A 14,507-nucleotide genomic window follows, 5' to 3' on the forward strand; every position below is an offset into this window, starting at 1 on the left:
GTTCCAGGGCCCTGCCCATCGAATGGCATGACTTCCTTTGGCAAATGAGAATTTTTCAAATGGATTCATGCCCAGATGACACATTTTCCAAAATGTGTAGTTGAGCCCTCCTGCCTCTGTGCCGATTCTTCAACACCTCCATTGAGCAAACCGCACATGCTGTGTGTGACAAGTGACTCAGTACAACCAGGAAGCCCACCCTCCACCAGACCTGGCTCAACCGCACACTCGAAAGGAGCAGACATGTGCTCGTTCCCAGTTCCAGTCTCTCTCCTCCCCTTCCCAACACAGATCCAAGCCATGGTTCTTGGCAATTCCCGTTTCTAGGTCAGATTCCCCAGTGGAAACCACAAGATGCCTTGAGATTAAAAAAGAACTGAACCTGGCAGAAAAAACGGGCTGGACATGAACTGAATCTTTTTGAGCTGAAGGTTAAGAATCTATGGCTGAAAGGCTCTGAGCCTTACATATATACTGCTGTGCATAATATAAATGCATTACAATTACATTATCCACTGTAATGATAAACCTGAATGATCAGGTCCTCTGAACATAAACCAAACTTCACCTGTGAAACAGGATGCTTTGTAACTCAATAAATGTAATCACTTCTCCACTGATCTCCAGTGGCACCCAATATGCTACTGGAGGTCAGTGGAGAAGTAATTACATTTACTAAGTTATAAAACATTCTGTTTCACAGGTGAAGTTTGGCATAACTGACTCAATGGACATGAGTCTGGGTAAACTCCGGGAGTTGGTGATGGACAGGGAGGCCTGGCGCGCTGCGGTCCATAAGGTCACAAAGAGTTGGACATGACTGAGTGACTGAACTGAACTGAAATGTAATTACTGTATAAATGTAAAATTACTTCTTAATTCTTACGGTATAGAACTCAGAAACTGCTTCTGCTTAGAGCTCCCTGCTAAGGATAAGGTGAAGGCATGCTGCTGGATCCCTGCCTTAAACCTATGACTACTTCTCCGAGTAGTAATAGTTATTAAGTGAATAAATTGAATCACTGGGTTTGTTTGTGATTCACCTGAAAGGCATGGAGCCACATTTCTGAGCCTCCCTGCCACGGCCCCCTCATCGGACGCAGGTGCCACAGTGAATGATGTGTTAGTAACACGCCCCCTTATGTACAGACAGTGAGAGGGAAAGAAAGGCGAGATGAACTGGGGAATCGGGATTCACACACATACACTATTGATCATTGTTGTTGTTCAGTTTCTAAGCTGTGTCTGAATCTTTGCGACCCCATGGACTGTAGCCCATCAGGCTCCTCTGTCCATGGGATTCTCCAGGCAAGAATCCTGGAGTGGGTTGCCATTTCCTACTCCAGGGGATCATCCCAACCCAGAGATTAAACCCAGGTCTCCTTCATTGCAGGCAGATTCTTTACCATTTGAGCCATCAGGTCGCTGACACAGATGCAAATTTCCATTCATTACATGCATGACCCTAACAGACAGGGCTACCATTCCAGGCTATTTGCTATGGCAGCTGGCACATGCCTTTTCTGTGCACACCTCCCACTGTACTTCCTATTTCCTTAATATGATCAGAAGCTATTTCACTGGTGACATGAAACACTCAGGGCTCCCGGACTCTCTGACTCTTGCACAGTGGTCTCAAGCAGCAGGTGCTGGAGAAGGAGGTCTCAAGCAGAAGGTGCTCACTTCCTGGGGTCAGTTCTATTAGGAGTGGGACTTCTCTGCACCCACACCTCTAGAGTCCCTTTCCTTCCTCTCATCTATATCCCCACTTGCAAACAAAAGCACTTTTCTCTTGTTTGGAAGAAATTCTTTTTCTACCTACACTGAGCCCTAGTGACAAAAGGAATAATAACTGGCTTCTAAGAAAAAGGGGCTTCCCAGGTGGCATTAGTGGTAAAGAACCCACCTACCAATGCAGGAGACCCGGGTTCGATCCCTGGGTCAGAAAGATCCCCTGGAGAAGGAAATGGCAACCCACTCCAGTATTCTTGCCTGGAGAATCCCATGGACAGAGGAGCCTGGTGGGTTACAGCTCATGGGGTCACAGAGAATTGGACACGACTGAAGTGACTTAGCACAGATGCACCCACTCTAGGAAAAAAATAAAAGCAAACGCTGATGCTTGTTGACATGGAAGATGGGGAGTCTTGACTTGGATGTACAGAGTTGAATTTAGTTAAATTCACCAGCTGTGGCTGCCAGGACTGCCAGGGCCCAGATCACAACTGCTTATCTAATGCTGGTTTGTTCAGCCCTTGATGACTTAAATATTTCTTACCTTGATTGTTTAATTAAATTTAGGTATGGTTCAGAGGACAGCAAGAGCCCCATGTCATAAAAATAATGAGAGTTTTTGAAGTTTTAACTCCAGCAGCCCATTTACAATTATGATTTAATTGAAAGCTTTGTAAAGTGTAGGTGCAATTTTCTAGGCACTGAAAATGTCAATCATTACCTGTAATGATGAAGGGATCAGTAATAAGATATAAAGCTTCACTTTCAGGTCATCAGTTCACACAGAGCCTAAATCTGCGTGGCCTCTGTGAGATCCTATTAAAGGCAGGCACACGTGTGTCCACACACACACACTCAAACACACACACACACACACACACACACACACACACACACAGATGCTTTGAACAGGTCAGGATGATACAAGTGGCCTCAGTCCAATTTCTAACCAGATGGAGAAGTCAGTTTTGCAAAAAACAAATGACAATCAATGCCTTTTGCAAATTTTGTGATTAGCAAGATCAATGAGGATGGAAGTAAAATTAGAAAAAAAATTGTGACTCCTGGTTGTGGGCTTTCTAGAAGCTTCAAGTACAATTTCAATCCAGAAGAAAAACATTTGTGTTATTATTGCTGATGCTCATATAAACAAAGCAATTGCAGCAAGTGAGCCCCATTGAGTAAAAAAAAAAAAAAATTAAGTAGATGGTGCCTCAAAGTGAGGCGACCTATAGATTATTAGAGTAAGAAAGCTTGTTTAAGAATAACAGCTGCTAGAAATAATTGACAGAAGTGTTTCATTTTTACAGGAATAAAGGTAAGCTTCTCACTTGAAAAGATATCGCTAATGACAAGCCACCCACCACTGAGAATTGCTTGGTCCTGCACTGTCCATCCATCCGCCAAAGCCCCAGGCTCCCCACTCACCCTGTTGCTGCTTCACTTCACAACTGACAACGGTGGGCACGTGGGGATGTGGAAGCCAACCAGCTCCTACCAGACTGCATCTCTTGTCCTGTCTGCATTCCCCAAACCCTGCACACCAACCACAACCCATCTCTACAAATGATCAGAGTGACATCAGAATGCAAACTTTCGAACAGTAAGTTACCAACGTTTACCATCCTCAGCTACGTGGGGTCCTCCTGCAGGAGCTAACCAGGGAATGCAGTCAGCCCACAGGACAAGCTCAAGACACAGGACAGAGGAGCAGGGACAGACAGACAGGTCTGCAGTGTGCGGTTTTTTGCACATGTGTGAGCAGGAACGGATGAAGAGAGGGAGCAAAGAGCAAACGTGTGGATCACCACCGCTTGAGATCGAGCACAGTGAGGCATTCAAATGGAATAGATGCACCTACGAGATCATCTCCTATGGTCCATGGCATTCCTGCTGGGATGTCCCCTTACAGACGTGACCTACCCATCACCATTTCAAGACAAACATCCAGCCCAGAGGGGATGCCAGGCTCCGCCCTCCCAGGGAGATGCACTCACTTGTGTCCAGACTCGTGGGCGATGGTGAAGGCCAGTCCAAGACCCGTGTCCTCATTAATCGTACAGCTGCGGTATTTACTGCACATGCCACTGATGGGTGCGAATCCTACGAGACAAATGGATGGAAAGAATGTACAGGCCGAGCACCGTAGGAAAACAGAGATGGGGCACAGCACACACGTGTGTTCATCTCTGTCCTTCCAAGACGCCTGGTTCTCGTCTTGGTCAGGTGAAACGTGAAACAGGAAACCCCTGTTAAGGGCCCTGAATAACATGGGAGGGGGCATTTGTTCTCTCTTCATGGAAAACAGTCCACAGTTCTACATCATATTCCAGTTACAGGTTACAAGGGGGGGCAACATCCAAGAGGGGGTTCCGTGCTGAAGGAGGAGAATTTCAGCTTTTTTCCTACAAACGTCTGTGTCCTCAGAGGCCCGACACAAAGTGCTGTGGGGAGAGGGTGTCGGTGGCCCTCAAGGCCATGCCAGGGTGGATGACCTGCCGGCGGGGGGCTGTTCACAGGACTCAGCATCTGTCCTGCTCATGGGTATAGTTTAATGTGGATAAAATGATAAAGTGTAGAATCAGCAGAGGGAGCGAGCACCTGGGGAAAGGCCTGGGGGAAACCAGGCGCGAGGACCCGGGGCCTTCCCTGCAGTGGCCTTGCACAAAAGGACTTAATCCCCCACAGGAGGAATAACGCCGACCAGGGGTTCTCAGCAGAGACTCAGGTCCAGGCGTTGGCTGGGGGCTGGCCACAGGGCACCTCGGCCTGGTGTGGGCCCCGGTTCCAGGCCCCAGAAGTAAAGCAGGCGTTCCAGGTCAGCCTCACGGCGTGCATGGTGTAGGCCCAGTGGGTCAGGCTCGCCAGCTGGCGGCCGGGAACTCTGCTGGATCCCACAGCCGAGGGCCCACTTTGTATGCAGGCCTTTCGGGGAACAAGGAGTCAGGACTGACCTCTATCAAACCCAGCCTTGTTTGAATGTTTTTGTAACAAAGAGACTTCTTCCCCAAGACCTTGGAAAGAAATGGAGAAAGAGAAAAAAAAAAAAAAGTCCAGGAGCATCTCTGTCAGTAGCTCACTGTTTACACTATTTCAGACCATTTGCAAAAAGACCGCCTCATGGACATTGCCCCCATTGTAACCTGTAACTTGAACATTACACAGAACTGTGGACTGTCGTTCCACACAGAGAGAACAAACGCCCTTCTCCCACCTTATTCAGGGCCCTTTGTGTGATTGTCCAAGGGTTTCCTGTTTCACATTTCACTGTTTACACTGTTTGGAAAAGTATAAAAAAATTTGCATCATAAAGTACCACTAACATTCAGTCAGCCCTTTAAGCATGCTAAAAGTGGCTAAGATTGAGATATTTATAGAGAAACAGAAAGATGCGGAACACAATATTATTGCAGTATCTCTATAAATATTCACAAACATATGTCTTTCCTATCATGAGAGACCCACTTGGACCTCTTGATCCCACTCTCACAATTAGAGGAAGAAATGGAAGAAATTATTTCTTAAATTAGAAGAGACAGGAGTTCTTGAATCTGTGAGACCTTTCCATGGGAAATAAGTGATTTTGGTGACGACAAGCACACTCTTATGTTTGGCCAACGTTTATGCAGGGACGGCGTCTGTTTCTCACAAAGGCACTCAGCAGCAGCTGCCACTTACGGATCCGGGTGGGAGGTGAGAACCCTCCGTATCCCGGGCTGCTGACGGAGCACGGCACACACGAGTCTGTCAAAGCCCCAGCAGAGGCTCTTACCCAGGGTGTCACAGGGCTCGTTCTTCCAGGAGCATATGTCCAGGCCGGTGAGTAAGATGGCGTGGTCGTGGCGAGCCCCATCTTTCCCCGTCAGTCCAGACTGCCACTGGCAGAAGCTGCTCAGGCTGTGGTCCGCGTGATGGCTTATCACCAACCCTGGCTGCGTGGGAGGGCACCCGAGAAAACAGGAAGAGAGCATGTCAGGCAGCGGCACTGGCATCACCGCACACTACCACTGATTTGGATTTCAGTGACGTGGTGAATCTGAATGGCAGACGAACTAGTCTATCCATCTCATGTATTAAAATACAAAGGAGGGCGTTGTATATAAAACTTGCAGATTCAGTGTAGACGCTCATGTCCCTTTCTCCAGTTCTGTACAAAAACAGTGGGGATGCATTCAATCACTGATCACACTTCGATGACCCAAGAAACATTACTTCTGTGTCTGTAACTCTTCTAAGAGTTATTACTACAGAATTAAATTAGGTCAGTTTTACACGGAAACACCATGTTGCAAGAAGGGGCTGCTCAACTGACAAAGCTTTATTTCTTTATGTCTAGAAAGAAATTTCTTTATTTCTAGAAAACAGGCTGGAACTAGAAGGATAGTTCCAGGTGACGTTCAGCCTCCTCCATGTATTGCTATTGTTGTTCAGTAGCTAAGTCATGTTTGACTCTCTTGTGACCTCAAGGACTATATCCTGCCAGGCTCCTTTGTCCATGGGAATTCCCAGGCAAGAATACTGGAGTGGGTTGCCATTTTCCCTTCCAGGGTATCTTCCCAACCCAGGGATCAAACCCGCATCTCCTGCATTGGCAGACAGATTCTTTACCACTGAGCCACCATGGTATATATACCAAGTTCTAATAGATCAGCAATGAAAGATCAGAATGAAGGTACCTGAACTCTTGGTAAACGAAGAACTGGGGGGGCTGGTAAGAATAGCTCTCAAAGCTGGCAGATGAGTTATTTAAACCTTATCTATAGGTTCGATATATTTTCCTATGGATGGTCACAGAAAACAGCTTAAACATCTCCATTTCAGGACAACAACTTTAAAGCTTTTCTGACCAGAGTGTTGGGCTGGAACCGTGTCTCTCAGTCACTAACATGCTTTCTCCTTCAGTGCTATTGTGTCTTTCCAGAAGGCCAAGTGCACCCAAGCTTAATGCTGCACATCAACCCTGGGACATGCCTTACATTCTTCAGCCGGTGATTTCCAGGAAAACTGCATTAATTAAAGTTAACACAGGTGTATGATCAAACGATAACCTCGCTTATTCTTTGCTGCTTGGATGAATTCCAAGGTGAAACATTTTAATGCAGAGAATAATTAACCTGTCACCTGGGAATCCCTGCTCAGTCAGCAGCCCCCTCTGCAGACACACACGAGAGGCAATGGAGTTGTACTTCGCTGACTATTCAGTCCAGAAACATGCCTGCCCCTGCACACCCCGCCTGCATGGAAAGAGGGCCTCAGCCCAGAACCTGCAAATCTAAAGGCATCTGAGATCTTATCAAGGATCTCAGAGTTCATCTAAAAATTATTTGTTTCATAAACAAGACAACCATGGCTAACAGGAGACTCTGCCGAAACACCAGTAAGGGTGGAACTGGAGGTTGGGTGCCTGACTAGGACCCGGGGTTCACTCCCTGACGTCCAGTCAATGACCAGCTCAGGGCAAAATAGAACTGAGAGCCCTTGATGGCTAAGAAACTCCCCCTTACTTCTGCCACAAGACGCCCACCCGAGGTGCACTGTGAACGGAGGTGCACCTCTGTGTGTCCACACAGGGGTTCTGAAATGAAGGCGCCAGACAATCTTTTCCCCACTGCTCCCACGATCCAGCATAGTTTGGAGGTTTGCATGCAATGAGAGAAATGTGCCTGACATTCTAGACTCTACGAATAAAGTGCTGAGACTGAAGGTGGTGAAGGTGAGTGTCAGCGCTTGGGAGGTAACAGAGTACAAGCACACAGGGCCGCACGGTACGGTGCCGTCTCCGGGCTACGGGGCGCTATTAAACGCCTTCCAACAAAAGACGCCACCTCCATCCTCAGGCTCACAGTGGAACACGCTTCATATTCCGGGTGTATTTCCCACCCAGGTGTTACAGTAGTTCTTTTTGGGACTTCCACAGTGGTCCAGTGGCTAAACCTTCACGCTCTCAATGCAAGGGGCCTAGGCTCAATCTCTGGTCAGGGAGCTAAATCCCACAGGCCACAACTAAAGAACCCTGCACGCTGCAATGAAGGTCGGGGATCCTGAGCATCTCAACTAAGACCAGTGCGGCCAAATAAACAAATATATTTTAAAGTTACTTTTCCTTTCCATTTTCTTATTAGCCAAGCAAATGAGTATGCTTTACTTCTCTGCACAAAAATCACAAACAAAAGTCACATAAGCATTATGGGAACTGACAAGAAACTGACTGTATTATACACAATATCAGAACGTTTCTGTCCTCAAGGGATAGAGAAGGAAAGAATCCATAGAAAAATTACATTTAGGAAAATGAATATTTTGCACGTATTTTTCTGAGGCGGGGAAGCTGCTGGTATCAAAGATAGGATACCTGTTCCTCTTCCAGAAGAATCAGGGCGACAATGGCAATGTTGATATTCCCTCCTATTGTCCCGTCTTTGAATAAAGCAGACACCTGGGAAAGACAGGTAACTCACGTCAGTCCCTGCACATGACACCCTTTCCCCCAGCCCTTAGCCTGGAGTTCACAGCTGAAGGCCAATCCCGTGTTCTCCATGTGACAGAGCAATGTTCGGTTTCTTACACTGCTAGACACACAGGGATGTGAAGTGAAAGTGTGAAAGTGAAAGTGTTAGTTGCTCAGTTGTGTCTGACTCTTTGAGACCCCATGGACTGTAGCCTGCCAGGCTCTTCTGTCCGTGGGATTCTCCAGGCAAGAATACTGGAATTGGTAGCCTTTCCCTTCTCCAGGGGATCTTCCCAACCCAGGGATGGAACCCAGGTCTTCTGCATGGCAAGCAGATTCTTTATCATCTGAGCCACCAGGAAAGCCCAAGACACACAGGTATGGGAACATCTAATCACACCAACTCTTGGGTCCTTATGGTTGGTGCTTGGAAGTAAAACAATGAAGTCTGGGGAGGTAGGTCCCTCGTGTTACCAAACACCAGTGAAGGGCTCACAAGTCCCCTTAGTTGGAAAGTGTCCTCATTAGACTACAAGAAAGTTTCTTTTTTAACTGACAGTGATGACCCACAGGTAAGCACTCCCCAAGCTGTCCCAGTGAAAGATTCCAGAAGCATAAGAGAACTTCTTGGGAAAAGACCAGAGGATACAAGAAAGAGAAGGAAATCAATGCAGAAAGACAGTGATCAAGGGGAGATGCAGACGTTAGAGGTGAAGGTCACAGGAGTAGAAACGAGTGATCAGAGTGATCAGGCGTCACCTCAGGCATTTGAGGCGACGAGTGAGGACGAGTCAACGGTCACGGGAAGCTCCAGGGAACTGATGTGGCACCAGGATGTGGAAATGAGAGAAAAGCTCAACAGAACAGAGGCAACGTTTGCAAATGGCAGAGACCTGCAGTGGCGGGTGCCTCTGGGTGACCACCTGCCTCAGTCCCCTGGGAGACCGGAAACCACGAGGGTCTGGCCGCCAAAAACAAGGACGGTGAGAGCAGCCATGCCGAATCATGGCAAACTGAATCATATTTAGGGGTACTCTGTTTATCGGGATGTGAAACGTATGTTTCAAATAAAACTATTTTAAAAATTCACTTTGATGGCCCCAAATTTTGTCTTCTGTTATGCAGATTCCACTTAGGTGAAATGGGGCTTAGACACCTCTCGCTACACTTTAGTACAGACTAGAGCTGCCAAGCAGACACAAAGCCAGACACATTTCTATCTGCAGTGACATTAAAAAAAATTATTGGAGTATAGTTGCTTCACAGTGTTGCGTTAGTTTCTGCTGTGCAGCGGAGGGAGCCAGTCATATGTATCATATCTCTACATCATTTGCTATTGTTGTTAGTCACAAAGTCATGTCCGACTCTGGCATCCCATGGACTGCAGCATGCCAGGCTCCTCTGTCTGTGGGATTTCCCAGGCAAGAACACTAGAGTGGATTTCCATTTCCTTCTCCAAGGGATCTTCCTGACCCAGAGACTGAACCCATATTTCCTGCACCGGCAGGTGGGTTCTTTACTGCGGAGCCACCAGGGAAGCCCCATGTGTACACACATCCCCTTGATTTTGGACTGCATTTCCATTTAGGTCACCACTGCAGTGACATTCTAAACGGTGTACTGCTTCTTGTTCTTGTAGATAAAATAATGCATCTTTTATATTCATATTCCTAAAAAGATGAGCATTTTCTATGTGCTGTGTTTTAAGTCACTTCAGTCATGTCCAACCCTTTGTGACCCCATGGACTGTAGCCTGCCAGGCTCCTCTCTCCATAGAATTCTCCAGGCAAGAATACTGGAATGGATTGCCATTTCCTTCTCCAAGGGATCCTCCCAACTCAGGGATCAAACCCAGGTCTCCCTCATTGCAGGTGGATTCTTTACCATCTGAACCACCAGGGGAGACGGGCATTTGTATAGGGCCACCTAAAATCACACATATATACTGCTGATGGGCAGACTTACTGCACTCAAAGGTCTCAGCATCCTCTTGGAGATTTCTGATAAATGGAGACATCGTAAACTTGAAATATTGTTCATATTTTTTTCATGCCAAATTGTTCATCCTCCAAATTTTATTCTCTGAAGGATTGAAAATGGCTCTTCTGATTGGAGCATAGTAAAAGTGAAGGAGCTATCATGGATGAAATATTTCTTGAGTATGAAACATAAATCCACAAGTAAAAGAGGGAGGCAAACGCACACACTACACCCACACGAGGCAGAATCACACACGCGGCTCAAAGAGCAGGACGAGCCTACCATGTTGAGAACTGTCAGCACGTAGGTGGTGATGTTTTCATGGCCATGGTTTTGCATCATCTTTTTGTCAACCACCACCAGCGTCTCCACATTCAGCTCTTCATTCCTATGGGACTTCAGAAGGGAGCGCTTTTGCCTTACACATGATTTATACTCATCCGGCAGGATGAAAAGGTCTTCTTTGGGAGGCTTGGGCATGTCTACAGGGGGGGCATTTGGAGAGGAAGTAAAAGCAAAGTCATCACACAAAACCTGTGGCAGAGCTCGCGCTAAAGAAAATGGATTAAAAAAATGAATATTCATGAAATGAACCATAAAACCCTTAAAACTATGATGCGAAACTTGTGTTAAGGTGGGACACTACATTTAAATAAAGTTTGCACAGCCTAGATGTCATAGAATTCATCACTATATGGACTTTTGTATAAATTTCTCCTGATTTAAAACAAATTGGTCTGTATAGTCAAAGCGGTGTTTTTTCCAGTAGTCATGTACAGATGTTAAGAGTTGGACCATAAAGAAGGCTAAGCACTGAAGAATTGATGCTTTCAAACTGTGGTGTTGGAGAAGACTCTTGAAAGTCCCTTGGACTGCAAGAAGATCCAACCAATCCATCCTAAAGGAAATTAACCCTGAATATTCATTGGTAGGACTGATGCTGAAGCTGAAGCTCTAATCCTTTGGCCATCTGGTGTGAAGAGCTGATTCACTGGGAAAAAACCTGATGCTGGGAAAGACTGGCAGCAGGAGGAGAAGGGAACGACAGAAGACGAGATGGTTGGATGGCATCCCCGATTCAATGGACATGATTTTGACCACACTCTGGGAGTTGGTGATGGACAGGGAAGCCTGGTGTGCTGCAGTCTGTGGGGTTGCAAAGAGGAGTTCACAACTGAGCAACTCAACAACAAAAACAAAAAGATCACTTTGGTTCTGAAGTGCTGGTGTCTAAAAGCAAGATGTTCCAAGATTGTGAACATGAGGGTATGTGCAACAGGGGCTCCGAAATGGAGTCACTGACAGAGCAATAAAACTAATAATTACAAAAAGAAGTGCTGTCTTACACGGTGTTCTCATTTGAAGACTTTTAATGACCTAAGAGGTTTTAAAGTTGATTCCCGGGTCTGGACACACAGCTGGATAGTCTGTAGTATTTCCAGTGGGTTATAAACACACAGCCAGATTGTCTGTAGTATTTCCAGTGGGTTATAAATGCTCCAGACAGATCCACTGTAGAGCTGAATTTCCTCAAAAGTATTATAAATATTTACCTAATTTAACTGGAAGACAAAATAGACTTGATCTTCTTAGTGCAAGCTGTTTAAAAATAGTTTTGGCTTTGATAATCGGGAAGTTGACACTATGCTAAAAATGGTCAAGTTTGGTGGATGCCTCAGAAAACGTGGTTAGAACTGCTCCGTGTGAAAGTATCCAGGTATTAGGTGGCAGTATTTTACTGAATTAGGTGAATTACTAAATTCAGTCAGTCGGTTCAGTTCAGTCGCTCAGTTGTGTCTGATTCTTTGCGACCCCCTGAATCGCAGCACACCAGGCCTCCCTGTCGATCACCAACTCTCGGAGTTCACACAAACTCACATGCATAGAGTCAGTGATGCCATCCAGCCATCTCATCCTCTGTCGTCCCCTTCTCCTCCTGCCCCCAGTCCCTCCCAGCATCACAGTCTTTTCCAATGAGTCAACTCTTCGCATAAGGTGGCCAAAGTATTGGAGTTTCAGCTTTAGCATCATTCCTTCCAAAGAACACCCAGAACTGGTCTCCTTTAGGATGGACTGGTTGGATCTCCTTGTAGTCCAAGGGACTCGCAAGAGTCTTCTCCAGCACCACAGTTCGAAAGCATCAATTTTTCGGCACTCAGCCTTCTTCACAGTCCAACTCTGACATCCATACATGACCACTGGAAAAACTAGAGCCTTGACTAGATGGACCTTTGTTGGCAAAGTAATATTTCTGCTTTTTAATATGCCATCTAGGTTGGTCATAACTTCCCTTCCAAGGAGTAAGCGTCTTTTAATTTCATGGCTACAATCACCATCTGCAGTGATTTTGGAGCCCAGAAAAATAAAGGTGGCACTAATTCAAAAGCTATGCCAGCTCTGCTCATGGAATACTCAGCTAGAAAACACTGTTTTGGTTGACTGATACTCACATCCACTGCATTTTACTCTCTTTGCTAAAATACTTGCAAACTTAAAAGAACTCTTGGGAGGATAACAGTTACACCACTACAGTTTAATAAGCACTCATCACATGCCATTTGCATTGATGCAGTTTACACTGATGTGGTCTCCCCCATAAAAGATGTCTATGTATAACCCACTCACTCTCTACACCAGCTGTGGGTAGGAGTGAGGCCACCGAGACACGGGAGATGAACATCACTTTCTCAAAATCCCTCCCTAGAAGGCACTGGGAATGGATTTCAGATCTGGCATTGTGGTCCCAGGGCCCTTAGTCTTAATTTCCATAAGTACAGGGTACAAGCGGAGATGGGAACATAGCAGTTCCCCAGGCCCTCAGTACTGGAAAAAGGCAGGAGCACAGAGGTGGTGGTCTCACTGGCCTGGGGTCTGAAAAGCCCCTCAAAACAAGTCATCCGCTCAATATGGTCCCACAGCATCTCCCGCCACACATGAGTCCCAGCTCAAAACCCACCCATGATGCCTCAGCTAGAAGCAGCAAGCTACTATTTGAGCCTGAGGTTCAGAGTCACAATTGATTTTAAGCAAATCAGCCTGCTTTTCTCTGCCCTTTTCAACAGAGAGAGATGCCTAAACCCACAGGAAAGCGAAAGGGTTAGCTGCTCAGTCATGTCCGACTCTTTGTGACCCCGTGGTCTGCCCATGGAATTCTCTAGGCAAGAGTCCTGAAGTGGGTTGCCATTTTCTTCTCCAGGGATCTTCTCCACCTAGGGATCAAACCTGGGTCTCCTGCATGGTAGGCAGATCCTTTACTGTCTGAGCCACTGCTGCTGCTGTTGCTAAGTCACTTCAGTCGTGTCCGGCTCTGTGCGACCCCACAGACAGCAGCCCACTAGGGAAGCCTGAACACACAGGAAAATCCCTCATCTCCTGAGCAGAGACTCCAGGAAAGAATCTTTGTAGGTGTAAACCCCCTGAGACAGAAGATGGAGATACCTCTAGGGAAGCCCAAAGCCTCATGGATAGTGTGGGAATATCGTGTCCCATGCTGTCAGATAAGTGAGCCTTGAGGACTAAGTGCTCAGCCCAGAGGGATTGTGCCAATTCTGCTAGGCGTGGCCCCAGCTGCTCGGGGGGCCCAGGGCAAAGAACTGCCACGTGCCCTGCAGAAGCGGGCAGAGATGGCAAGTCAACAGCACCAGATCAGCCACTGACATGGCCCACATTTTCTGCCACCTTGTTTCTAGTTTTATTATGAAAACATAGTGCTTTTCAGGTCTACTATAGCCTTCTACTTCTCTGTATATTCGTTCTATTAATTTTTGAGAGTTTGATATTGAAACTCCAACTAAAAATCTTCATCTACTTAAAAAAACTGTAATATATAGTGGAACTATATGTAACCTTGTTCTGTATATTCTGAGACTCCTGTAAATGAGTTATCATACTTTTGTAATTTAAAAAATTAAGATTAAAAAGGAGAAAAAAATGGCTACATTTTTCCATTTTCCAGCTGCGAGTCTTATTGTATAATTTAGTGTCTTATTCAGATATCTCCCTCTCAACAACCAGACTCCACTACTGAGATTCTGAAATGCCTCTGGAGACAAATGCATGGACACAGGTGCACGGACAGCCCCACCAAACGGAACAATCGCACTGCCCTGCATGCCCAGGTGCACTGCCTTTGAGCTATGGGTCTGAATGACTCCGATCACCTCCAGATAAGAATGAAAGGGTCACATTCATTCCAGAAGGGTCAGCACTGCTGGATTGCTCAGAAACACTGAAACATCTGCGTTGGGCCCTGGAGCGGCCTGTCAAAGACACGTGGACAGCCCTGCCCATCTTTCCTGCCTGGATCCAGGTGCTTGGTCAGCTTTCTGTCTCTGACACATGGAGT

The 14,507-nt window shown here is 46.4% G+C and overlaps 1 protein-coding gene across 1 annotated transcript in view; it reads right to left on the bottom strand.

Annotated features, from left to right (window-relative positions):
- The window catches only part of ADAMTS16 (ADAM metallopeptidase with thrombospondin type 1 motif 16), a 194,087-nt gene that overhangs the window by 113,654 nt on the left and 65,926 nt on the right, over positions 1–14,507 (bottom strand). The window contains exons 4-7 of the mRNA XM_061393157.1: positions 10,445–10,644; positions 8,087–8,170; positions 5,507–5,666; positions 3,732–3,837 (exon numbers count right to left, since the gene is read on the bottom strand). Of these exons, the coding sequence (XP_061249141.1) occupies positions 3,732–3,837; positions 5,507–5,666; positions 8,087–8,170; positions 10,445–10,644 (550 nt within the window). The remainder of the gene's footprint in view (positions 1–3,731; positions 3,838–5,506; positions 5,667–8,086; positions 8,171–10,444; positions 10,645–14,507) is intronic.

Source organism: Bos javanicus, chromosome 20 (assembly GCF_032452875.1).
Source record: "Bos javanicus breed banteng chromosome 20, ARS-OSU_banteng_1.0, whole genome shotgun sequence".
NCBI classification, from domain to species: Eukaryota; Metazoa; Chordata; class Mammalia; order Artiodactyla; family Bovidae; genus Bos; species Bos javanicus.